This window comes from Panulirus ornatus, chromosome 45 (genome assembly GCF_036320965.1).
Source record: "Panulirus ornatus isolate Po-2019 chromosome 45, ASM3632096v1, whole genome shotgun sequence".
Classification (NCBI taxonomy): Eukaryota; Metazoa; Arthropoda; class Malacostraca; order Decapoda; family Palinuridae; genus Panulirus; species Panulirus ornatus.
Window position 1 is genome coordinate 8,397,353 of NC_092268.1, and position 27,155 is coordinate 8,424,507.

The 27,155-nt window shown below is 38.3% G+C and overlaps 1 protein-coding gene across 6 annotated transcripts; it reads left to right on the top strand.

Moving 5' to 3' along the window:
* The first annotated feature begins 580 nt into the window (after positions 1-580).
* On the top strand, positions 581-27,115 carry LOC139762915 (reticulocalbin-2). 6 transcript variants are annotated; one of them, XM_071688174.1, is made up of 7 exons: positions 581-719; positions 3,683-3,876; positions 11,378-11,525; positions 12,273-12,432; positions 12,786-12,984; positions 13,651-13,786; positions 20,578-27,115. In XM_071688174.1, exons 2-7 carry the CDS (start codon positions 3,696-3,698, stop codon positions 20,747-20,749), a joined length of 996 nt encoding a protein of 331 aa, XP_071544275.1. In that variant the 5' UTR covers positions 581-719; positions 3,683-3,695; the 3' UTR covers positions 20,750-27,115. The 6 variants fall into 6 exon arrangements, with proteins under 6 accessions (XP_071544275.1, XP_071544278.1, XP_071544279.1 ...); XM_071688177.1 differs by lacking the exon at positions 13,651-13,786 and adding an exon at positions 18,950-19,076; XM_071688178.1 differs by lacking the exon at positions 13,651-13,786 and adding an exon at positions 18,953-19,076.
* Positions 27,116-27,155: the final 40 nt, after the last annotated feature.

Genomic DNA, 27,155 nt, shown 5'->3' on the forward strand with positions numbered 1-27,155 from the left:
GGATGCCGATATCAATTTTCTGCGTCTTTTTTTTCCCATGTGGAGGTTAATTACGGCTCGTTTGTCTGTTTCCTTGATAGCTAACAGAAAGGAAACAGTCTGTTCCCTGGGGTCTTGCTTCTGATAGCATTCCATATTAAAATAGAGGACATATATATATATATAATTTGGATAGATAGATACGTATGTACTATAATCGATTGCATGATGCAGCTTTATATAAATAAAAGAGAAATAGATGTAATTCATTAGCTCATGATGTTTACATGCCTTGGTAGTTCGTGAATGTGAATTAGAAAGCTAGGAAAGAGATAGATAGTCTCAGCGAAGCTGGGGAAAGTGTCCTATCACCATAAATGGAGTTAGCCATTAATAGACTAACCTCCTGTGGGTACTTGCTCCCTAATGCATCTCCCAGCCTATATTTTTTTTCCCCTACCAATGAACAGATACTATATAAGACATGCTCATTTCTCGTAAGATATATTTGAGATCGTGAGAATAATACAGGAGCGTATTTCTTAAATATACTTTTTCGACTGAAATATCCAAATACGTAACATAGTTGAAATGGTCAATTGGTTTTAGCCCGGCGGCTTGTTGTTGTTGTGGGCGGCTCTGGCTGGCTGGCTGGCTTTTTGGCTCCTCGCGTTGGCCACATCTGTGGAACTCCACGTCATCTGTCACGACGTGGAAGCCCGCCGTTGACATCTGTACAGGTGTGTGAGTTTAGAGGAACCGCAGGGGTGAAAGTTACGTGTCCCAGGCCGCCATTAAACGTGCCAGTAATAGAGTCTGGCCCGAGTGGTGTTGGTAAGTGTCAACAAGCTAACGAGACGTGGTCGCCGGTGTTATATATAAAGGACACTGGTTATAATATCTTCTGGAGGTAAAGGACACATTGGTTATAGTATCTTCTTGAGGTAAAGGACACATTGGTTATAATATCTTCAGGAGGTAATAGACATTTCGGTGATAGTTCAGAACTTTATCGGCAAAATTAGTTACTTGTGTGTATTCTTACGAAGTCATTGTGGGAAGTGCAATATTCGATTATTTATTTTTTTTCCCTTTGAAAAATATAAGCCAGTTATTTTTTTTTTTTTTTTTGCACTACCTTGTGGTTAGGGATTTTCAAGTTCAGTTTATGTTTGCCACGGAAATAGTTATGGCATTTGGATAATTTTCTTTGCAGTGAGTGTATTGTTGTGGGATAAGGATAGGAGGGCTTGATTGTGAGCATTTATATATATTCTAAAAAAAAAAAAAGATTGATTGTGGGGAAGGCTATAGAGATGGGGAAAACTTATGGTTGATTAAGGTACAAAGAAGGTGTAACACTATAGGATCTGTTTAAACCATTCATAACTTCCCATAGCAGATGACGTTTACCTTTGTATTAAATGTTTTACTGGGGGTCAGTATGCTCCATATCAACAGCATTATCTCTTCTGCGTCATGCCATACAGTGGATGATGTGCCATGGATTGTGTTCTTATGCTCATGATTGCATGCGATGCTCAAAATGGAGATGTAAACATGACCATAATACTTTGATATTTCTCAGCGAACAATGGAAGTGAGGTAGTGTCACTTGCGAGGAGAAGTTAGCCAAGGTTTGCATAATGCTCCTGGAATTTTTTAACATGTCTAACTGACTTTTATTTATTTTTTGGACTTTTGTTATATATCATATCTTCCTAGCTATAATTAGGTGTCGAATTATCATATAATCGAATCATGCATCACTCATCTTGTCTCTGTACTTTTTGATACCTTTGTTGAATAAATTATTTTCATTCTAAGGCTGTTTCTCCGGCATGTGCAATTTGAACTGTAAAAATGACCAGTTGACATAGTTGATGTGATAGTGGAAATGAGAAGTATCTTGGGGAAGAATGACCACGTGTATGTGCACTAGCTGGTTTTGTGCATCTTGCATTTGTAAATGAACCTCCTTAGAATAGGGGGCCTTTACAATCGTGGAAAATTTGTGGCGAAACTTAAAAATTCCGTACACATATCATTTAAAACCTAACCTCCCATACTGCAACCTAAAACAGATAAGAAACCTTCATTAGATTAAGAATAAACCTAACATATGACAGATTAGGCAAGGTTAGTTTTGGATGTTACCAAGTGCATATTATGTATATATAATTATTATTGCACTTTATTGCTGTTTCCCACTCAGCAAGGTGGCACCGAGAAACATGAACGACCCATCCACTTATATACACATTTTTTTTTTTTTACTATTTGCAATTTCCCACATTAGCGAGGTAGTGTTAAGAACAGAGGAGTGAGCCTGAGGGAATATCCTCACTTGGCCCCTTCTCTGTTCCTTTTTTTGGAAAATTAAGAAAAAAGAGAGGGAAGGATATCCAGCCCCCTGCTCCCTCCCCTTTTAGTTGCCTTCTACGACACGCAGGTAAAATGTGGGAAGCATTCTTTCTCCCCGATATACACATATATATATATATATAAATGCCCATGCATGCACATATACATATTCACACTTCTTTCTATCTATTCCTGGTGCCACCCCGCCCCACAGGAAACAGCATTGCTGCCCTCTGCTTCAGTGAGTGCCTGGAAAACAGAAAAAAAAGGCCACATTCATTCACGCTCAATCTCTGGCTGTCATGTGTAATGCACCGAAACCACAACTCCTCATCCACTCCAGGCCACACAGACTTTTCCTTGGTTTACCCTAGATGTTTCACATGCCCTGGTTCAGTCCATTGACAGCACATTGACCCTGGTATACCACCACACACACACACACACACACATATACATATTTATTTATATTTATTTATACTTTGTTGCTGTCTCCCCCATTAGCAAGGTAGTGTAAGGAAACAGATGAAAGAATGGCCCAACCCACCCACATACACGATGTATATACATACACACACGCACATATGCATACCTAAACATTTCACCATATTCATATATATACATACACAGACATATACATATATACACATGTACATAATTCGTACTTGCTGCCCTTATTCATTCCCGTCGCCTCCCCGCCACACATGAAATGACACCCCCCTCCCCCCACACATGCACGAAGTAGCTCTAGGAAAAGACAGCAAAGGCCGCATTCGTTCACACTCAGTCTCTAGCTGTCATGTATAATGGACCGAAACCACAGCTCCCCTTCCACAGACTCTGCCAGCCTATAGTTACACTCCAAGTGAAAAGTCTTCTTTGGTGAGGGTGTATCATCATCAGTGTACAGAAATGAGGGTAATCACCGAGGAACTTGTCATGCCAAAGGACCAAAGGAAACCATTATATCTCTGCCACTGATTGTAGCACAGCTTTAAAGCACTAGCTCCTTGTCAACCCCAAGGGGTTGGTTGCTGAATTGATTAGGGCCTCAGTTGCTTGTGTCATCACAGCTAACATCAGAAAAAAGTGCATTCTGATTGAGAGATGTGACCAGGTTGTGCTGAAATGATTTGGAATGGGAGGGTTGAATGAAGAAAGAATGCCGAAAAGGTTATAGCTTGTCTTTTCAGTTTGCAAAGTTTCTGCTTTAAATTTGTGATATGCAACAGATACTGCATGTATTAGAGAGGATTTGGATAGCATGTAAATATGACGTGATTATAATGTATTTCTAGAAGTATATCTCAGTTTAACCGATTCAATTTTTTCATTTCAGATATACAGGCATCATGTATCTGTGGAGTTTAGGAGCATTTATGTTGGTGTGTGTGTCGGTAGCATGTGCGCATACACACCACCTTCATAATGCACAGAAAGAGCGAGAAGCTGATGGGGCGAGGAGTCCACGGGATCATGGACATTATGCAGATGGTGAACACAACACTGAGTTTGATCACGAGGCTATTCTTGGTATGCAGAAATTGCTGTTATTTTATGATAGCATTCCTTTGTTTAGTGAGATATTGATGTAGTTTTATATGTTATGCTTTCTATGATACTCTTGCTCTTCTTGTGTTAAGGCACCCAGTATCTTTGAAAATGGTCCATTCCTTTGCTAAAAAACATTAAATCTTTTGTAATTACTTTTTTTCATACTAGATCGCTGTTTCTCACATCAGCGAGGTAGCACTGGGAACAGATGAAGGCAACATCTGCTCACTCCTATTCTCTAGCTGTCACATGTAATGTGCTAAAATCACAGCTTCGTATCCACAATCTTGTTGTTTATGTTGTATATTTGAATTGATTTTGATGCCTTGATTTTGCTGGTGGAGTGTTTTCATCAGAGAATGATTGCTCATCTCTGGGAATATAATTGTTTGTAAGAAGGATTCCTGGCCATCTGAAAGATACCTGGGATGGTTAAGCAGGCCAGATACTTATGAGAAAATATAGGATAATTCCAGAGGGCATCATAGCTTTCTGTTTGCATGGCGTATTTTACTTTCTTATCTATCATTTTAGAAACCCTTTTACCCTGATGGTAGATATATGAATTCCACACTGTTGGCCAGTTATTTCAGAAACTCTGTATAATCTAAAGGTGGCCATGTCTTGTAATGCAAGCATATTTCAGGTCGTAGTAAGTCTAGTTGTGGAGTACATGATATAAACCTTCCCCTAGTTTAGTAGCTCATTGGTCCCTGTGTGTATTTTTTGAAATTCCTTACAAACTTCCTTTTCTTAAGTGATGTATTCACAGAATTATTTATTAGAATACATGACAGCTAGAGACTGAGAGTGAACGAATGTGGCCTTTGTTGTCTTTTCCTAGCGCTACCCCGTGCATATTTGGGGGGAGGGGGTTGTCATTTCATGTGTGGCGGGGTGGCGACAGGAATGAATAAGGGTAGACAGTATGAATTATGTACAAGTGTATATATGTCTGTGTGTGTGTGTATATATATATATATATATATATATATATATATATATATACAAGAGTTTTGGAAAGAGGGGCAAGGATGAAGTCTGTTGGGGATGAGAGAGCTTGGGAAGTGAGTCAGTTGTTGTTCGCTGATGATACAGCGCTGGTGGCTGATTCATGAGAGAAACTGCAGAAGCTGGTGACTGAGTTTGGTAAAGTGTGTGAAAGAAGAAAGTTAAGAGTAAATGTGAATAAGAGCAAGGTTATTAGGTACAGTAGGGTTGAGGGTCAAGTCAATTGGGAGGTGAGTTTGAATGGAGAAAAACTGGAGGAAGTGAAGTGTTTTAGATATCTGGGAGTGGATCTGGCAGCGGATGGAACCATGGAAGCGGAAGTGGATCATAGGGTGGGGGAGGGGGCGAAAATTTCTGGGAGCCTTGAAGAATGTGTGGAAGTCGAGAACATTATCTCGGAAAGCAAAAATGGGTATGTTTGAAGGAATAGTGGTTCCAACAATGTTGTATGGTTGCGAGGCGTGGACTATGGATAGAGTTGTGCGCAGGAGGATGGATGTGCTGGAAATGAGATGTTTGAGGACAATGTGTGGTGTGAGGTGGTTTGATCGAGTAAGTAACGTAAGGGTAAGAGAGATGTGTGGAAATAAAAAGAGCGTGGTTGAGAGAGCAGAAGAGGGTGTTTTGAAATGGTTTGGTCACATGGAGAGAATGAGTGAGGAAAGATTGACCAAGAGGATATATGTGTCGGAGGTGGAGGGAACGAGGAGAAGAGGGAGACCAAATTGGAGGTGGAAAGATGGAGTGAAAAAGATTTTGTGTGATCGGGGCCTGAACATGCAGGAGGGTGAAAGGAGGGCAAGGAATAGAGTGAATTGGAGTGATGTGGTATACAGGGGTTGACGTGCTGTCAGTGGATTAATCAAGGCATGTGAAGCGTCTGGGGTAGAACCATGGAAAGCTGTGTAGGTATGTATATTGCGTGTGTGGACGTATGTATATACATGTGTATGGGGGGTGGGTTGGGCCATTTCTTTCGTCTGTTTCCTTGCGCTACCTCGCAAACGCGGGAGACAGCGACAAAGCAAAAAAAAAAAAAAAAAAATATATAGATATTCTTATGTATATATATATATATATATATATATATATATATATATATATATATTCAACAAACCTTCAAAATACTCACTCCATCTCCTTCTCACATCACCACTACTTGTTATCACCTCCCCATTTGCGCCCTTCACTGAAGTTCCCATTTGCTCCCTTGTCTTATGCACTTTATTTACCTCCTTCCAGAACATCTTTTTATTCTCCCTAAAATTTAATGATACTCTCTCACCCCAACTCTCATTTGCCCTTTTTTTCACCTCTTGCACCTTTCTCTTGACCTCCTGTCTCTTTCTTTTATACATCTCCCACTCAATTGCATTTTTTCCCTGCAAAAATCGTACAAATGCCTCTCTCTTCTCTTTCACTAGTACTCTTACTTCTTCATCCCACCACTCACTACCCTTTCTAATCAACCCACCTCCCACTCTTCTCATGCCACAAGCATCTTTTGCGCAATTCATCACTGATTCCCTAAATACATCCCATTCCTCCCCCACTCCCCTTGCTTCCATTGTTCTCACCTTTTTCCATTCTGTACTCAGTCTCTCCTGGTACTTCCTCACACAGGTCTCCTTCTCAAGCTCACTTACTCTCGCCACCCTCTTCACCCCAACATTCACTCTTCTTTTCTGAAAACCCATACAAATCTTCACCTTAGCCTCCACAAGATAATAGAGTGGCAGATATAGGGTGTTTTGGTCGAGGTGGTGTGCAAAGTGAGAGGGTTAGGGAAAATGATTTGGTAAACAGAGAAGAGGTAGTGAAAGCTTTGCGGAAGATGAAAGCCGGCAAGGCAGCAGGTTTGGATGGTATTGCAGTGGAATTTATTAAAAAAGGGGGTGACTGTATTGTTGACTGGTTGGTAAGGTTATTTAATGTATGTATGACTCATGATGAGGTGCCTGAGGATTGGCGGAATGCGTGCATAGTGCCATTGTACAAAGGCAAAGGGGATAAGAGTGAGTGCTCAAATTACAGAGGTATAAGTTTGTTGAGTATTCCTGGTAAATTATATGGGAGGGTATTGATTAAGAGGGTGAAGGCATGTACAGAGCATCAGATTGGGGAAGAGCAGTGTGGTTTCAGAAGTGGTAGAGGATGTGTGGATCAGGTGTTTGCTTTGAAGAATGTATGTGAGAAATACTTAGAAAAGCAAATGGATTTGTATGTAGCATTTATGGATCTGGAGAAGGCATATGATAGAGTTGATAGAGATGCTCTGTGGAAGGTATTAAGAATATATGGTGTGGGAGGAAAGTTGTTAGAAGCAGTGAAAAGTTTTTATCGAGGATGTAAGGCATGTGTACGTGTAGGAAGAGAGGAAAGTGATTGGTTCTCAGTGAATGTAGGTTGCGGCAGGGGTGTGTGATGTCTCCATGGTTGTTTAATTTGTTTATGGATGGGGTTGTTAGGGAGGTAAATGCAAGAGTTTTGGAAAGAGGGGCAAGTATGAAGTCTGTTGGGGATGAGAGAGCTTGGGAAGTGAGTCAGTTGTTGTTCGCTGATGATACAGCGCTGGTGGCTGATTCATGTGAGAAACTGCAGAAGCTGGTGACTGAGTTTGGTAAAGTGTGGGGAAAGAAGAAAGTTAAGAGTAAATGTGAATAAGAGCAAGGTTATTAGGTACAGTAGGGTTGAGGGTCAAGTCAATTGGGAGGTGAGTTTGAATGGAGAAAAACTGGAGGAAGTGAATGTTTTAGATATCTGGGAGTGGATCTGGCAGCGGATGGAACCATGGAAGCGGAAGTGGATCATAGGGTGGGGGAGGGGGCGAAAATTCTGGGGCCTTGAAGAATGTGTGGAAGTCGAGAACATTATCTCGGAAAGCAAAAATGGGTATGTTTGAAGGAATAGTGGTTCCAACAATGTTGTATGGTTGCGAGGCGTGGGCTATGGATAGAGTTGTGCGCAGGAGGATGGATGTGCTGGAAATGAGATGTTTGAGGACAATGTGTGGTGTGAGGTGGTTTGATCGAGTAAGTAACGTAAGGGTAAGAGAGATGTGTGGAAATAAAAAGAGCGTGGTTGAGAGAGCAGAAGAGGGTGTTTTGAAGTGGTTTGGTCACATGGAGAGAATGAGTGAGGAAAGATTGACCAAGAGGATATATGTGTCGGAGGTGGAGGGAACGAGGAGAAGAGGGAGACCAAATTGGAGGTGGAAAGATGGAGTGAAAAAGATTTTGTGTGATCGGGGCCTGAACATGCAGGAGGGTGAAAGGAGGGCAAGGAATAGAGTGAATTGGAGCGATGTGGTATACCGGGGTTGACGTGCTGTCAGTGGATTGAATCAAGGCATGTGAAGCGTCTGGGGTAAACCATGGAAAGCTGTGTAGGTATGTATATTTGCGTGTGTGGACGTATGTATATACATGTGTATTGGGGGGGGTTGGGCCATTTCTTTCGTCTGTTTCCTTGCGCTACCTCGCAAACGCGGGAGACAAGCGACAAAGAAAAAAAAAAAAAAATATATATATATATATATATATATATTATATATATATATATATATATATATATATATATATATTATATATATATATATATATATCAACAAACCTTCAAAATACTCACTCCATCTCCTTCTCACATCACCACTACTTGTTATCACCTCCCCCTTTGCGCCCCTTTACTGAAGTTCCCATTTGCTCCTTGTCTTATGCACTTTATTTACCTCCTTCCAGAACATCTTTTTATTCTCCCTAAAATTTAATGATACTCTCTCACCCCAACTCTCATTTCCCCTTTTTTTCACCTCTTGCACCTTTCTCTTGACCTCCTGTCTCTTTCTTTTATACATCTCCCACTCAATTGCATTTTTTCCCTGCAAAAATGTACAAATGCCTCTCTCTTCTCTTTCACTAATACTCTTACTTCTTCATCCCACCACTCACTACCCTTTCTAATCAACCACCTCCCACTCTTCTCATGCCACAAGCATCTTTTGCGCAATTCATCACTGATTCCCTAAATACATCCCATTCCTCCCCCACGCCCCTTGCTTCCATTGTTCTCACCTTTTTCCATTCTGTACTCAGTCTCTCCTGGTACTTCCTCACACAGGTCTCCTTCTCAAGCTCACTTACTCTCGCCACCCTCTTCACCCCAACATTCACTCTTCTTTTCTGAAAACCCATACAAATCTTCACCTTAGCCTCCACAAGATAATAGAGTGGCAGATATAGGGTGTTTTGGTCGAGGTGGTGTGCAAAGTGAGAGGGTTAGGGAAAATGATTTGGTAAACAGAGAAGAGGTAGTGAAAGCTTTGCGGAAGATGAAAGCCGGCAAGGCAGCAGGTTTGGATGGTATTGCAGTGGAATTTATTAAAAAAGGGGGTGACTGTATTGTTGACTGGTTGGTAAGGTTATTTAATGTATGTATGACTCATGATGAGGTGCCTGAGGATTGGCGGAATGCGTGCATAGTGCCATTGTACAAAGGCAAAGGGGATAAGAGTGAGTGCTCAAATTACAGAGGTATAAGTTTGTTGAGTATTCCTGGTAAATTATATGGGAGGGTATTGATTAAGAGGGTGAAGGCATGTACAGAGCATCAGATTGGGGAAGAGCAGTGTGGTTTCAGAAGTGGTAGAGGATGTGTGGATCAGGTGTTTGCTTTGAAGAATGTATGTGAGAAATACTTAGAAAAGCAAATGGATTTGTATGTAGCATTTATGGATCTGGAGAAGGCATATGATAGAGTTGATAGAGATGCTCTGTGGAAGGTATTAAGAATATATGGTGTGGGAGGAAAGTTGTTAGAAGCAGTGAAAAGTTTTTATCGAGGATGTAAGGCATGTGTACGTGTAGGAAGAGAGGAAAGTGATTGGTTCTCAGTGAATGTAGGTTTGCGGCAGGGGTGTGTGATGTCTCCATGGTTGTTTAATTTGTTTATGGATGGGGTTGTTAGGGAGGTAAATGCAAGAGTTTTGGAAAGAGGGGCAAGTATGAAGTCTGTTGGGGATGAGAGAGCTTGGGAAGTGAGTCAGTTGTTGTTCGCTGATGATACAGCGCTGGTGGCTGATTCATGTGAGAAACTGCAGAAGCTGGTGACTGAGTTTGGTAAAGTGTGTGGAAGAAGAAAGTTAAGAGTAAATGTGAATAAGAGCAAGGTTATTAGGTACAGTAGGGTTGAGGGTCAAGTCAATTGGGAGGTGAGTTTGAATGGAGAAAAACTGGAGGAAGTGAAGTGTTTTAGATATCTGGGAGTGGATCTGGCAGCGGATGGAACCATGGAAGCGGAAGTGGATCATAGGGTGGGGGAGGGGGCGAAAATTCTGGGGGCTTTGAAGAATGTGTGGAAGTCGAGAACATTATCTCGGAAAGCAAAAATGGGTATGTTTGAAGGAATAGTGGTTCCAACAATGTTGTATGGTTGCGAGGCGTGGGCTATGGATAGAGTTGTGCGCAGGAGGATGGATGTGCTGGAAATGAGATGTTTGAGGACAATGTGTGGTGTGAGGTGGTTTGATCGAGTGAGTAACGTAAGGGTAAGAGAGATGTTTGGAAATAAAAAGAGCGTGGTTGAGAGAGCAGAAGAGGGTGTTTTGAAGTGGTTTGGTCACATGGAGAGAATGAGTGAGGAAAGATTGACCAAGAGGATATATGTGTCGGAGGTGGAGGGAACGAGGAGAAGAGGGAGACCAAATTGGAGGTGGAAAGATGGAGTGAAAAAGATTTTGTGTGATCGGGGCCTGAACATGCAGGAGGGTGAAAGGAGGGCAAGGAATAGAGTGAATTGGAGCGATGTGGTATACCGGGGTTGACGTGCTGTCAGTGGATTGAATCAAGGCATGTGAAGCGTCTGGGGTAAACCATGGAAAGCTGTGTAGGTATGTATATTTGCGTGTGTGGACGTATGTATATACATGTGTATTGGGGGGGGTTGGGCCATTTCTTTTGTCTGTTTCCTTGCGCTACCTCGCAAACGCGGGAGACAGCGACAAAGTATAAAAAATATATAATATATATATATATATATATATATATATATATATATATATATATATATATATATTTATGAAGTCATTGTGGGAAGTGCAATATTCGATTATATATATATACATCGAGATGTATAGGTATGTATATGTGCGTGTGTGGATGTGTATGTATATACATGTGTATGTTGGTGGGTTGGGCCATTCTTTTGTCTGTTTCCTTGCGCTACCTTGCTAACGCGGGAGACGGCGACAAAGTATAATGAAAAAAAATTTTGGTATGTAATGATAAAGGTCACAGCTATTAAATGAAAAAGAAAAGATCATTGAACCAGCTTTCCTTGAGTGTGAGGGAAGCCAGTGCTTGTTTTGTGTTACTGTTGCTGTAAACTTTTGTAATATTTCTTAAGCATTAAGCCTTAGTCTCCATGGTATCATAGTTATTCATTTCTAGAAGCTTATGACTTCATCTTGATACAGGAAGCGCAAAAGATGCTGAGGAGTATGATCAGCTACCTTCTAGTGAGGCCAAACGAAGGTTGGAAATTCTCCTGGTGAAAATGGATCGCAACAATGACAAGCAGATTGATCGCAAGGAATTGCATTCTTGGATTCTTCGATCATTCAGGTATATTTCTTTTGTGATGTGTTATATAACCCAAACTGTGTTTGCATTTTCCTTTCTCTCAAATATGTCCCCATCACTTTCTGTACTTCTGTCCAGTATTCATTATCTTATGGACACTGCTCATTGCACCTCTTTTGATGTTTGATGTCAAACACCTATGATAAATGCTGAGGCAAGTTAAAGAATTCTGAATGTTGGTTTAGTACATGCCTAAGGAACACAGTTGTATTTTTTTATTTATTGGTTAACACGTTTCAAAGGAAGGAGATTCCTGTTGGTGGTAAAAGCACAAGATAAGGATTGTAAAATAAGGTACATGTTTGCTTTTTCTTTTTCTTTAAGGGTAAGGAAATTTTGATTTTAAGCCATGTTCACATTTAGGTCAGATTTGGTGACTTCTATAGAGCTAATTTAAGCTTAGGATGGTTTGAAGCTTTGGTCATAACTGTTTCTTTTGTATGCCAAAATTCAAGCCATATTTCATGAAAATTAGCAAGAGTCATTTGAAATGTGGTTTATTGATTGATTGATTGATTTTTCCAACTGTTCCCTTTTTACATTTGATATGACATTTGGATTATTCTATATATAGAAAGAGTTTTTCCCTTTGTATTGAAATGTATTTGATTGTTACCCTTCACTGGTATCAATGCTGTGTTTTTCATTTCACGAAAATGTAATTCCTGTATGTAATACCAAAGCTACTTCTTTCAAGACCTTTATGCTAAGTATATGACTTTATTATAGGATGTTATCTGAAGAAGAGAGTGCGGAGCGAATGGATGAAGTAGATGAAGACGAAGATGGCTATGTCACATGGTCCGAGTACATTTCTGAAACGTATGGCATCACTGAACCTGATGACCAGCAGCTTCTGGAAAAAGAAGACCAGGTTGAGGAACAGCGAGTAAGTCGGTATTACTTTTGGTGTTACTTAAGCTCGATAATGAATAAGTGTGTCTTGCACTAAGTTCTGTGCTATATTGGTTTGATTTGATATAAACACTGTTGAGGGTGAGTACAGTTAGCAGTTGCACTTCACAATATGATACAAATACAGCGTAAATGTATATACTATACATGCAACCTAAATGTATACATTATACATACAACCTTAATGTATTTAACTATCAGTACAGGTTTAATGTTCAGTAATTTTCTTTTTATAGCTTTCATTCACAACTGTTCTTGTTCTTAATCTTTTTTAGAGTTAACAGTATATAGTATTTTGTAATTCAAGCTTCTTGTGTTTCGTTGTAGTTGTTGCGTGAGGACAGACAGTTGTTCAATACTGCAGATAAAAATATTGATGGAAGGCTCGATGACCAGGAATTTTTAGCCTTCACTCACCCTGAAGAGCACCCAGATATGCTACCTATAGTCTTACAACAAACTCTTGATGAAAAGGACATTAACAAAGATGGCGTTATTGATTTCCAAGAGTACATTGGTGATAAAGGTATGTTTTGGATCCAGAGTATCTTGTATACAAGATAGGATAGGATCACAACTGCATATGGAGGGATAATTTTTTTACAATGTTGAACACAGGATTAACATTTTGTATTTGTCATTATGGTCAAGTGAATGATTTTCCTCCTCATCCTCCTCTTTTACTCACTACCTCCATCCTTCCCTGGCTGGGTATTGGAAGGTTAGTGACAGGTGTGCAGTGAGCCAGCACTGCACACTGGTTATCAAGTTGCACTCTCATATAAATCACATAATTAATCTTTCGTAAGATTTTTCTGTATCGAGTACTGCGTTGTAGCCCTGCCATTTCATTACATATTGACATAAGTACTTACATCTAAGAACTCCTCCTCTTTCTGCTCCTCTCGGTTCATGATGTTATCTTGCTGAGGTGGGAAAGATAAGAAGGTATTGAAAAAAGATTTAATTTTACTATTGTGCATGTGAAAAAAATAATTACATCATTGTTTAGGCAGTTAGGTGTTAAAATTTTTCTGTTATTAGCCACTTGCTGAAACAGGAGAGGCAATGAGGTTTAAGAACATTAGTATTATGATCATTATCTCCAACTTTTACCTTGCCAAAGAACTTAGCTATATGCAGCCTTATCAAATAATGTTTGATCCAGCATTGTAATGAAGTCAATTTGCAGAAGAGAGTGATGGACATGAGATGATAACCAAACGAGAATTTGTTAGAAAGCACAAGCCCAAATTTGAGGAGTTGGACATAGATAAATCTGGGGTTGTAGAGAGAGATGAAGTAGGCCCATTGGCAGATCGGAACACGTAAGCATTAAACATGGGTGTTATTTTGAACATTATGTTTGTCCTGAAATAGGCATATATTTTTTTTTTTATGAAGGGATGATGAATGAACAACTAAATTGTGTTAATTGTTGATAGACTTTCTTGTTCCACCTCCACTACATCAGCCAGTGAACCATGGAAACAGTAACCCTTAACCTTTTCAGTCCTAATCACGATAAAGAAATTCTTCATGAACCCAATGAATTTGAGAAAAATTTGAAATCTTGAAAAGAGTTATTAGCAGCCATTTTAAGAACCTGTTATTTACACACAATGTGTTGTAGGCATTTAGACAATTATAACATGCTATGAGTCAAGTGATTATTTGATTTATAGCATGTTTTTGATGTTGAAAGCTGTGGAGTACCTAGTGGCCCATTGTGTCATCTTAGACCTTCATTTTCCTCTTGTTTTACGTGAAGATTAAATCTTCCACTGAGATTATAATCGGATTCACTCTTGGTCTCTTGGTACGTCTAAATTTGATAGTTGGTGTTATTCTTGTCTAAAAGCCCCAAATATTTATTTATTTACTCTGCATAGTGGGGCAGGGGGTAATGTGCAAAATCTTTCCACCATGATTATTTATGGGTAACTTGACCTTGGAGATATTTTTGTGAGTGAGTTAGAATTGCAACTGATGTACAGGTATCTATGTATGCTATTAATTGTAAAGGAACCATTAGTTCCTTCAAATGCTGTCTGGAAAATTCAAAACACATTTCATATATAGTCAGGAGATGCCAAAAATTATATGTTGTCTTTAGTTGGGACTGAAAGCGTTAATGAATGACACTATAAACTTCATAAAACAGGAAGACAGACTACCGAGCGAAGAGTGGTAACCTTGTCATAGTGAAAGTGACAAATCATAAGCTTAGATGATGAATCCCTCAGTCTAGCCAAAGATCTTGGTTATCAGTTGATTAGGATGCCCACAAATCGGTATCATTCCCTCCTGCAAGAAGCCGATTATTCTCTCTTGCAAGTAAGTTTCTCAGTTTTGGTGGAGCAGACTCTTGCTTTGAAAAAAGAGGAGAGTGTTTTGCTGGAAGGCTTTGCCTAGGTGGGCATGAGTGTCCAGATTGTTATAATGGTGTCAGATTAATATGGATTGACTCTGTTTACCCTTTTGAGTTTATAAGAAGTCTGCAGCTTCATAAGTATCTCAGAGAATTTATATGAACTCGGCGACTTCATAAGTATCTCAAGCTTCGTGGCATTATAAGCTTAAGTTTTTTAGGTGTCATAACCTTGTTCATACAAACTTCTCAAATTTAAGTGCAGAGAATTGCAACACATGTGGCATTGTTTGTCATTAAGTGGTCTTATTGTATTATTGTATATAAGACTTATTTAGCAAAGCTTTGTCATTTCAAGTCCAGACCAAAGGTTCAGGTACTTGAAATGGTTAAGAAGTGATTGAGAGATAGGACCAGAGCATACTGACGTGGTCTGGACTTATAGAAAGGATGAATGAGGAAACACTGATGAAGAGGACCTACATGTTAGATGCGGAAGGAGTAAGTGGGTTGGGTAGATGAAGAAGGAGATGGAAGGTTGGAGTGAAAGGGGCCTGAACAGTCGGCAAGATTAGAGAAGTGTATGGGATAGAATGAATTAGATCATTGTGGTATATTGCGGTCAGTTGGAGTCTGTGGACTGACGCATGGCATATGAAGCAGATGAGGTAAACTAGAACATTATGTTGGGCTTGGCTTGGGATGTTAGGTTCTTGTTTAAGTACATTGTACATGATAGAGAGTGGATGTGTGCAAATGATGTTATTTTTCATCTTTTTGCTTATACTACCTTACGAGGGTGGGATGAACTTAATGTTTTTTGAAAAAATAGACAAAGGATTGTAGTTGAAGACAATAATTCTGTTTGTGATTTGTTCTAGTGCATCTTCATTACTTTTTACTTAGGCTGAAATTTTTTCTTATCCTTGTTGAAGGCATTATTTTTTCAGACCTGCTTCTGTTTTCGTATACTGTATTTATGAGTATTATGCCATTAAGCTGAAGCAATTTTACACGTGTACTGCAGTTTGGAAAGGGTTGAAAATCACAAACGTAGAGCCTATACATACATTGTAAACTGTATTAAGGACGTTTGTATGATGATAATTCATGAGAATTTTTATTTATATAAAGGTCCTAACAAGAGCCAGCTGTTGAAAAGGTTAGGCTATCATACTACATGGCTCTGCGCACAGTTTATTTCCTTTAAAATGATAGCCAGTAAAAAGATAGTATGATGATTAAGAAATTAAATTACCAACTAGGCTTGTCCCTACCTAGGAGGTTAGGATTAACTGATAGCCAAGACAGTATTGATTTGGTACGATGGATTTCAGTTAGCTTAACTCATGGTTATCAGGTGCTCAGTGAATGACGACTGAGGTAAAGGTGACCACTTCTGGTACTTTGACTTCACATTTTATGTGGTCTTTTTTTCCTCCTCTAATAAGATATATCTTGGGCTGTTGTTTATTTGCTTATTTTGTCAAGCAAAGATTAAAGTTTTAAATACTTCATAACTATTTTCATGAGTTCTAATGGTTTGATGTGCTGGAGTCTGGATTCTTTGTCATTGGCTCAGTCTTGGTTATGGTTTTACTTCTGCATAGGCAGAGCAACAGTGGTGACTGTAATTACCTATTTGCTCAGTATGGAAAGTTCTGCACATGCTGAACGTTGTACTATCAAGTATCCGTAATTCATTCAGTATGGAGAGAAAGTTCTGCACTCGTGCTGAACTTTGTGCTATCAAGTATCCATATAAACCTTTGTTATCTGCCAGCATTTACTTCCTCATGGGTTAGCTTATTCCACCCATCGACCACCCTAATACTAAACCAGTACTTCTTAACATCCTATCCGCAAGCCTTTTACCTAGCTTTTTGGAATGGCATCTGGTTGCTCTGGTGATGCATCTCTTTTGAAAGTGTTGTTTCCAGTCGGTATCACCCACTGATTTAGAAAACTTGCGGGCTGTTATCAGGTCCCTCTTCTCTCTCTCTCCTCCAAGGTGGACGGGTTTGTAACCTTCATCCTCTCGTTGTACCCTCATAGTTGCTCTACTCTGTACCCTTTCAGTTGGATTGATAGTGTTTGTGTTGTGGTGTTTGTGAAGGTGGGAAAGGCTGTATTTAGTGATGGCGATAACTAACTGGGTGGATTTGGTGTTTATTGCTGTTTTTTGATGGTGGCGGTATTAATCAAAGTGTGTCTACACAATCATTCTATCACCCAGGGACTATATGTGCTCAAAATAGTTTTTGTAAGATTACTAATTTTTGCATTTTGAATTTATCAGCTCTTTCACATCAGTTTTTCCCTAATTTTAAGTCGCTTTGCTACATTATATTCTACTTTTCTTTTTCACTGGGCCTTACCAGAAACAGGATCAAGAGGTTTGTGTGTCTAATAACAGTAAGTACTTCACACTTACTGTGGTATTAACATTCTCTTACCAGTTTTGAAGTATCTGATTCTTGGATTCAAGAAGGTTATCGACCATATAGTAACTTATAACATCACAAAGGTATGGTCATCCTCTTTAAACATGTAATTTATAATAATTGATGCAAGATTCCATTCCATAATGGGTTAATGTTTTATCTAAAAATGTTTTCAAACTTTTTTTTATTAAGAGTCCATTGAATATTAAAAGGCAAATGGAATGCTTAAAAGCAAGAGACTCGTTGTGTTGCAGGCATTTCCAACAAGTCGGCTGATTCAAAAGAACAAGAACATGAGAAGCTCAAATATACCAAGTATGATGCAGATGGGGATGGTGCGCTTAATATTATTGAAGCTCAAAGACTCCTTTCTCCCAGTGACATGTAAGGTGTCCACTACACTGTAGCTATAGGCATACTGTTGTAACATACACATACACACACACACACACCGTGGAAGTAAAAAGAGTAAGAGGTAAACCGATCACAGGCTTTAAGTTCACATATCAGTGCAGTGATGTAGATGGTGAACAGTTCTTAAGAAAATGCAAGGATTGAAATTAAGAACAAAACTTGTTAGAAAAGATAAAAGTAGAAAAGATAAAAGTACTTTGATTTTATATAAAAGTAGTTGGTGATTGAAATAAACTGAATGATGGACTTGTGAATGTGGACAGGATGTATGTTTGAAAAGATGTATGATACAACAGAAAGTATAAGAGATGGGTCTCCAAGAGCGTAAAACTCCCTCCTTGTACGTTTCAAGTTGGCAATAACACACACACACACACACACACACAATTGAATATTTTCTAATTAGGAAACATGAGGAAACATCACATCTTGTGTTAGGTTTAAACTGGAATATGCTTTTTAAATTTGTTCACTGCACTTGAAGAAGCATGAGGAAGTCATAGAGAAGACTCGCAGGAGAGAGCAAAGATTGTACCAGAATAAGAAGAGCTGCATTACAGTAAGAGGTTACGGGACATAAATTTGTCTACTGTGGAAGAGAGCAGATTTAGGGGCGACTTGATCACAACCTTTGTTTGTATACCCGCTGGATGATGTCATTAGCGAATAGTTATTCAGAAGATGTAAAGATAGAACAACCTGTAACCATAAAACAAGAAACTTGTTAGAACAAACATAAAGAAGAAATTAATATTACAAGATTTATGAATGAGTGGAATAAATATAGTAATGAAAACTGGATGCAAAAAGCATTCAGAAGCTTAAATATTGAAAGATAGTAAGGAAAGTTCAAGAAATAGGGCCTCCACACTTGGAGAATTCCCTCTCAGAATTGTGCAAATAAGGATTTATTGTGATTTATACCATCCTTTCTAATAGGTTTGATTTATGAGATGCTGGAAAAGGTAGTAACATTGTAGATAATTTCTTACACAGACTTCTGCCATCATGCAAACACTGATGATATGAATTTTCTGTTCCCCCACTGGTTCATCAGATTTAGTGTCCAAGTTAACTTTTTCGTGGATTGAAAGAAATGGTGTGACATTTTTGCACGTGAAATGACAACTGGTTTTCTTGGCACTTTGGTATGAGGTTTTGCACCTTTTTATTAAAGCCACTTTTATTACATAGTGTTTCATCACTGCTCTGTTAAAGCTTTGTGTTTGTGTGTGCTTGTTTATAATACTGGTGGTGGTTAGCAGGGAAGGAGCAAGACCGTGAGTGGCTGCTGACAGAGAAGGACAAGTTTGACCAAGATCACGACAAGGATGGCAATGGAATCTTGGATCGTAATGAAATCCTGGCCTGGGTCGTCCCAACAAATGAGTAGGCTGCCCACATGTTATTTCTAGTTTAATTATATAATCTTATAATATGAATTGCTTGAACCATTTTTTCTCTTTAGAATCTCGCTTTAAGCTGTAATGCATTTTAGACATCTATGGAGTCTTTGTTGTTGCCACTGTTTCATTAACTTGCTGATTTCAGTGTGATCATTGGTTTGTATGATATATTAACATTTCAGAGGTGAGTAGAATAACAGAGCATTCTATTTTTGGTAATGTTTTGAGATGATTTCCTTTGGGCTACTTTAGGCACAGATCTTAATGAAAGTTCTGAACATATAGATGTACCATCATATTTTTCTCAAGGTTGAAGATGAGTCATAAACTCAATAACCACTTGTCGGTGAGATAAAGCTTCTGTTGGAAAATGAAATTTTAACATCTGACAACCCTAGAATAGACAGTCTCACAGAGGACAGGGTCATTTGTACATTATTGGTGTAGTATTGCAGTAGTTGATTTTTCATTTTGTAAAGTAGTAATTACATCAACTGATTATTGGTTCAATAGCTATTACCATTCACGCTTTTACATGGTGCAAAGTGATATACTGAAAATTGATTGATGGAAAGGTATTGGGCTAATTTTGATTGTGATCCTTGATTATATATTTTGCAAAGTGTGTTTTTAATATGGATTGGATACTTCAAGGTGTGTTTGAATATTGGAAGGTTTTGTTGTCCTAGTTTCATAATGTGTAGTGCATGCATGTTCTGATTTATGCTGCATGTTGCTTTTTATTGTCAGAATGGGATAATGTTATGAACATGACAGTATTTTTAAAGACAAATGTTATACAGTTCTTTGTGGCAGCTGTACCATAAGTGGAAAGCCCGGTTTCTCTGACAAAGAATTCATCATTTCTCGACAGATTTTATCCAATTTAGAAACCAACCATAGCCTTTAAAAAAGTGAGATGACTGTCAGGTCCTTACTTTGTCACCTGAGTGATGATAACTGGTAGTCTTAATTTTTTGTTGAATAGATAAGTGCAATCCATGTCAATACCAGGGTTTATTGACACAGGATCCTCCATTCTTAGAAAAATCAAAGTGTGAATTTTGTTGTTTGTTTAGTTCCTAAGCCTGACTTTCATCTCAATGAACGTATTAGGTAGCTGATGTTTTACCACATTAATCCCAGTTAAGGTAATGACCTGATGGATATCTCCTTATTTTTCTGGCCATGATTGCTTGCCTAATACTGTTGTGTACTCGTTCCAGATATTAGAGTGCTGCACTATGTACATATCTCGGTGCCACACTTTAATATTTTGGTACTAGGAAGAGATTTTGAGAGCTGTAGCATACTATAGATGTAGTGCACAGTATCACACTTGTCCAGTGGGTTCAGATTGCCTTGGATGAGTTTGTGGAATGACAGTTTTTGTTTTCAAATTGCTCTTTTATGCTGTTTATAAATTGATATCGTAACTTCACAAGTGTACTATGAGGACTAACAGAATCTATGATTGTTGTCAGGGACATAGCCGAAGATGAAGTGGACCACTTGTTTGGAGCTGCAGATGATGATGGAGATGACTCTCTCTCCTTCCTTGAGATCCTAGATCACCATGACGTGTTTGTAGGGTCAGAAGCCACAGACTATGGTGACCACCTTCACAATCTTGACCGCTTTGAGGATGAATTGTGAGGATGCAAATAAGTCCATATTTTTTTAGACTTCTGATCAGTGCGAGAAAGAAAGCTAAGTTATGATTTGCTTAAAAAAACTGATTGTTAGAAGAAATATTAAGGAGTGGAAAAGCCCACCCACGGAAATCAGTTGTTAGACAGGTGAAGACAAAGTTAGTGTGCTTTTTATCTCCTTAATATTATTTTTTGTGTGTGTTTTTTACCGTAAAGATATCAGGTAATAAATTTACAAAGGGGATGTTCTGTTTGTGCCGCCCTGCTGAAAATACTGGGAGAAGTTGATGTCGGATGTAGTTAGTATGTTTTTGTAGTTCAGTCCATCAAAGTTCTGGCAGCCCTTCACCATCTCTACACCTGAACTGATGTATTAGAAATGTTGAGGAAATCCTTTTGTATTTTTCCTCTTATTTTTAGTTACAAATTTTATTACTAACAATTTTCATATTTGAGACAGAATTTTCATAGATATTGTGGTTTTCAGAAATATCTTTTTTTATTCATATTTTTTTTCATATATTGAAGACACAGTACATCCATTCAGAATTATACAAATTACTTTCAAATCAGAAAGGTTACACAGTATTGAGAAAGGATATTACTCCTACTTTTCCAAGGATTATGGTAATTGAGAATCTCAAGAAGTTTTACGAGAGTGAACAGATAACAGTGAAATTTGCACTTTACAAATATTTTCTTAGAATTTTAGGTATATGTATCGGTGATAGCAGTATTCGATTTTAACTTTTTGATTTACTCTTTCTTTATATATAGAAATAATCAGGTAGCACGTGAATGAAAGGGTTAGTATTTGTGTAACTAGTATAGCAGTAGGATGGGATTGTGCACATCATTTTGTTGACTTGCAGTTCACTTTGTACAGAATTAGTCTTGCATGATTTATTTTTTGATAATCAAATTTGGTGAGGATGGGAGGTGGCACATATATAAATGGGTTGAATGGCAAGGTTCGGGCTTTGGCCCACTCCAAGTTTAAAACATTTGGCCAGTCATGCTCAGATGATGTTCGTTAATTGTCATATTTTTCTAATATTCTGTTAGTATCTATGCTGTTTTTTTTCAATATGCATTTAGTTATTTCATTATTTTTTTTCATCTGTAGTTCATGTACTTTTGATTGGGTTTTATATTGTCGGCTTTTAAAAAGTGCAAGGAATGGTCATAGAAGGTTTTTGTAGAGCTTAGGGCAGTATAAATAACTGGCAGTTCCTTCAAACCACCTGAGGTGGTTGCTCAAGTATGTTATTTATTTTATGCAATTTCACATTTGCAAGAAAAGAAAAAATATGATTTAGAATACAGGCCTTCATTTCCTTTTCATTGGAATATTGTTCCTGAAAAACAATTTTAAAGCGAAACAATAAGTTTGGTTTATGTTCCTAAGGTTATATTCTTTGGTCAGCCTTTCCTCATATAAATATTCTTGTACCCATAACTTACATAAAACTTTATTCAGTAAAAGTAGTATGAGATAGATAAGGAACTTGCATATTGAGGCTGATTGAGTGAAGATTGGGAGAGTGGAAAAGTTATTTGCTTGGTTCCTACTTCCTTTACCACTCTTAGGAATTGGTAATATAGGAGGGGAGGATTTCCAAGCATATCCTCTGCTCCTGTCCCTTTTAGTTGCCCATAGCAACGAGTAGGAGATACTTAGGTGGTTTATATTGAAATCCAGCTAATGCTTGAAGACTGCAATAGTATACATGATGAAATAACGTGTGGTATGTGGTATGATGCAATTTACATATCAGTCAGTATTAAAAAAAAAGTCTTGTTCCTGAAAGAACTTCCTTTTGTTTTGCATTCTGATATGTACATTTTGTCATTCATTGTAATTCATATATAAATAGAGTTGGATGGACCTCCATGATGTAGCTGTTAGTATTGCTGACTATGATGTACTCTTGGGCTGCCTGGAATTGATTTCTCATAGGTTCATATCCTAGTTGTGGCATTGGGATGCCGTCTCCTGTGTGGCAGGCTGGCCTAGGAATGGATGAAGGGAAGCAAGTAGGAATATGTACATGTGTATATATGTATATGTCTGTGTATATATACATATGTATATACGCATTTATGTAACATACATTTATGTGTATATGAGTGGATGGGCCACTCTTCATCTGTTCTCTGGCACTACCTCACTAATGTGGGAAATGACGATCAAGTATAATGATAATAAAGAATGATAAAATCCCTGGGGATGGGTGAGAAAGAATGCTACCCATGTATTTCATGTGTGTCGAAGGTAACTAAGTGGGCAGGAAATATTCTCCACCTGTATCATTTTCCAAAAGAAGAAACGGGGGAAAGAGATGTTTTTAATGTATATTTCTATATCTTAAATGCTTCTCCCACCTTAGCATGGAACATCTTCATTTACATACATCTCTCCAGCTGTTTTGTTTAATACACCAAAACCAGAGTCCATCACCCACAACCAAGCTACACAGATTGTTGTTTGATTTACCATGACCACTTCATATTCCCTGGTGCGGCCTATTGACAGCATGTCATCACCTGTATGCCACACCAATCTAGTTCCTTTTAATCTGTGAACAGTTCTCACCTTCCTGAGTGTTAATGCCATAAAACCCCCACAACCTCTTTTACTCCGTCCTTCCATCTCCTTCTTGGTCTCCTTTTACCCATTTTTCCCTCTGCTTCTTACACATAAATTTCTGTTGTTTCTTTGTTCAACCCCCACATATATTTAAACCATTTCAGCAGCCTTTAGTTAGTTCTCTCGGTTATACTGTACTGACTACACACCTTGCTCTTACAGTACCATTTCATACGTGCAGCTTGCCGCACATGATTTATCATCCACAGTCATTTCATTTCCATTTTGTCCAACATCTTCCTTTGTATTCAAAGCCCAAGACTAATCCATTTTGTTTTGCTGTTCCAAGAAAGAGTTCTTGTGTTACCCAGGATCTCTTCCAGAGGCTCCTGCAGCCCAGTGCCGCACTACTTCCAGTTGCAGGGAAATGTGGGCTTCTTAGGAACGAGAAGTTCTTTGAATATTACTAATGATACAGAAGCCTCACTTAGATAAACACACTCTTAGGACTGCGATACCTTTAAGCACACCTATCTTTGCTGTAGCTCTCAATACGTCCTCCTTAACACCGCTAGGACCTTAGCTTCCTCCCATGTGTGGGAGATGGTAAATGCCTTAACATTGAAGTAAAGAGTCTCAGTACATCCCACTTCAACATGCTCAGCACTTAATTTTATACGACATTAGACCCCACCCACCTCACTCAATAACCAACCACCAACCCCCAAGTAGAAATAGAAAACTTAACCCTGCCTCACAGTTTAAGGAACCTTAACTGACAAATCTCCGCAACCCCAACAAATAAATCGCTGACAAAACACATACACTGAAATGACCCAGCAGACAACCAACCTCATTACTCACTCCAACCCACCAGACATACACCCAACAGAAACCACATTCCTCAGAGAAACATGAGACATCAGTTCAATACTACAAGCACCATTTCAACATTTCCCAAGACCCTTCATGCACAAGATGCAGTTATCATAAAGAAGATATGAACTTTTACTGCATAATTGCCATGCACCCATGAACTCTTGCTACATAATAGCCATGCACCCTGCACATGACACGCACTCAGCATCACAAACTTTATGACCAGTGGTCCCAACCGGTGAATGTAGCCAGCTACCTGAGTACTGCAGGAGCCTTATAAGGATAGAAGTGGCAGGAAGGTCAGGTAAGGTATATTTATATTTTTATAAATTCCATCAGAATATGAATTAGCTCTAGTTTTGGACAAGGAAAAGAATTGCTAAGTTCTCTCCCATTCCACAACATCAGCAATCTCTCATCTGTCTAGGCATCCACTCAGTCAAAACCAAACATAAAAGAGCAATAATAAATAATAAACATAACAATCACAAACATTGAAGATCTGAACTGTGAAGAAGCAAAATTACATGCAGTATTACTTTGATATGCTTGTCCCTCATTTTCTTTGCAACAGTACCAGAAGCAACAATACCTGATATATTCCACCCAAACCTCCTCATAACCAACCACCAGCCTCCATGTAGAAACAAAACTTACCTCTGCTTCAACTTTCAGCATTGTACACTCGCAGTTTCCTGTCCCAGTAAACGTGACATTGGGAGAACACATGCACCAAACAATGACTTATTTGGCAAACGACAACTACCCTCCCAACCAAGTCTTACACCCATCTGAAACTACTACTCTTAGGCATATTCAAAATACACTTTCATCTTCGTTCTGGAGACACCACCCACGTCTGTAACATTACAAACATGGATTCAAGATATCTTAAAACCCCACATGCCCATGATGCAACTTAACATACTTTAGACACTGATAACTCACAACATTGCCACACTTCTTGAACTGTGGTCCCACCTCATGGATGAGGCTGGCTGCTTTATATGTTCTAGTAACCCCATAGCTGAAGGTCCTGGTGCAGAAAAGTAAAGTAAGTGCATATGTTTATGTATATTTTTCTTTTTGCAAGTTTGTAAGACTTTAAAGTAGGCCTTTTATAATTTTTTTTTAATTTTTTTATTTTGTATTTTTGCCTTGAAATGGAAGATTTATGTAGTATGATTTAGAATGAAAATAGTATTTAGAAATACTTAAGGAAGTTCATAGCAACAGTTTTCATTGCATTTATTTAATATTTTTTCATGATGTTACTTAGCCATGCGGTGAACAAATGATATAGAATTATATCATCGATCATATGAGTGTAGATAATGAATGAGATGAAACACAGTAGTATAATTCTACCTGACCTTTTATTTTCTTCATAGGAGACAGTTTTAACATCTAACACAAAAAGCAAAATAAGTATATTAAAATTATTGTAATAAATGGATGACCTGCTGTAAAGTTAAACCAATTATTGATAAATAATATTTTGGTTATATTTTTAAGTGTAATCATTACTAAAAAAAAGTTACATATGCACTAATTAATACCAAGTATAATTATGGTTCGTTATATATACACTAATTAATACCAAGTATGATTATGGTTCAAGTTATATATACTCTAATTAATGCCAAGTTTAATTATGATTATTACAGCGCTGTAATGGAAACTTCTTTTATGAAGTTACAAAACATGAGACAGCATTTTTGGTGCATCCCTCCCTGAAAAAAATCCTGGAAGCACATGTGTTCGTTACACTTTGCAACAGTATTTCATTTTCCAATCCATCTGGGAATGTGGCATCCTCTCTATTTTTTTTTTTTTGCATCATGATGTTGACATAGCCATGTTATCACTAGTAAATCTTTGGGCCAGTAAAAGTTGTGGATTTGATTCATATGTACAATACAGTACGAGGAATGTATGCAGTTGTTTTTCATTATTAGCATTAATTGATATTTAGGGTGCTGTTGGCATCAGTCTGCAGATGAAATTTCCTGCCGCAGGTTGAATTCTGCACGCATTGTTGACTCTGTTGGCTTCCCGCAAATAGCAACTTTAATCAAATTATTCACTGGAGTTGCTTCGAGGCCTCGATAGCTTGCTAGCAATCACAGAGGAGGTTGTGCCCCTTCACCTGGGGCTAACAGTGTCTCTGGCATTCACTGCCATACCCCAGCTGCCTGTAGCAATCCTGCTAATGCAGCCCCGCTACTTGTACACGGGATTGGCCAGCTTGGGAAACAATGTGCTGTTCATAAAGGAGGAATGCTTAACTTTTAATTCAAAAGAAAAAACAAACAAACAAAGGCTTTGATAGTTTTGTGCACTTATTGGGATGGACAATAGGTAGACATATGTTGTAGCAAAATATTGAATCATGAGGATTAAAATGCCTCTAGCTATACAGCACTTTACCGAGTCAGTATACATCTTCACAGAGCAGCATTATCTGTCTCTACTTTCCCTTCTAGTTTCATCCTCTTTAAGATAGTACAGTTGTTGATTTTCGTTTATTGCCAAAGATTTTCATTTAAAATAAAACAGATGAGCATTATATATGATGGATTTGTAAGTTGTACAAGTCCAGCTTTAACTGTTCATAAATGTCAGCATCATTATTTAATGGAGAGTAAAACGTGAGCATATTACCAAAAAGCAGATGCATGAATGTTTTGTAATAATATTAAACTAGTGTAAGGTTACTGGTATCAGTAGGGTGTGTGTATGTGGTAGCTTATATTTGAAAGCATTTAGGGGATTTAGAAGAAATATCTCTGGGTAGTGCCAGAAAGAAAACTTTCTACAAAGAGTTGGATAAGGTTTGGCTGTTGTATATCATGTTCATTCCCAAGTGCCATGTGTTCAATATACCCACTTCTGATTTTTGGAGTTTGTTTCATTTCCCTTTAAACAGATCTTCCTGTAG

Bases quoted from the DNA above. Each gene is read 5' to 3' on its own strand.
- LOC139762915 (XM_071688174.1), top strand. From the start codon at position 3,696: ATGTATCTGTGGAGTTTAGGAGCATTTATGTTGGTGTGTGTGTCGGTA. The intron at 12,433-12,785 runs GTAAGTCGGTAT...GTTTCGTTGTAG, and splicing joins ACCAGGTTGAGGAACAGCGA to TTGTTGCGTGAGGACAGACA. The intron at 12,985-13,650 runs GTATGTTTTGGA...GTCAATTTGCAG, and splicing joins AGAGTACATTGGTGATAAAG to AAGAGAGTGATGGACATGAG.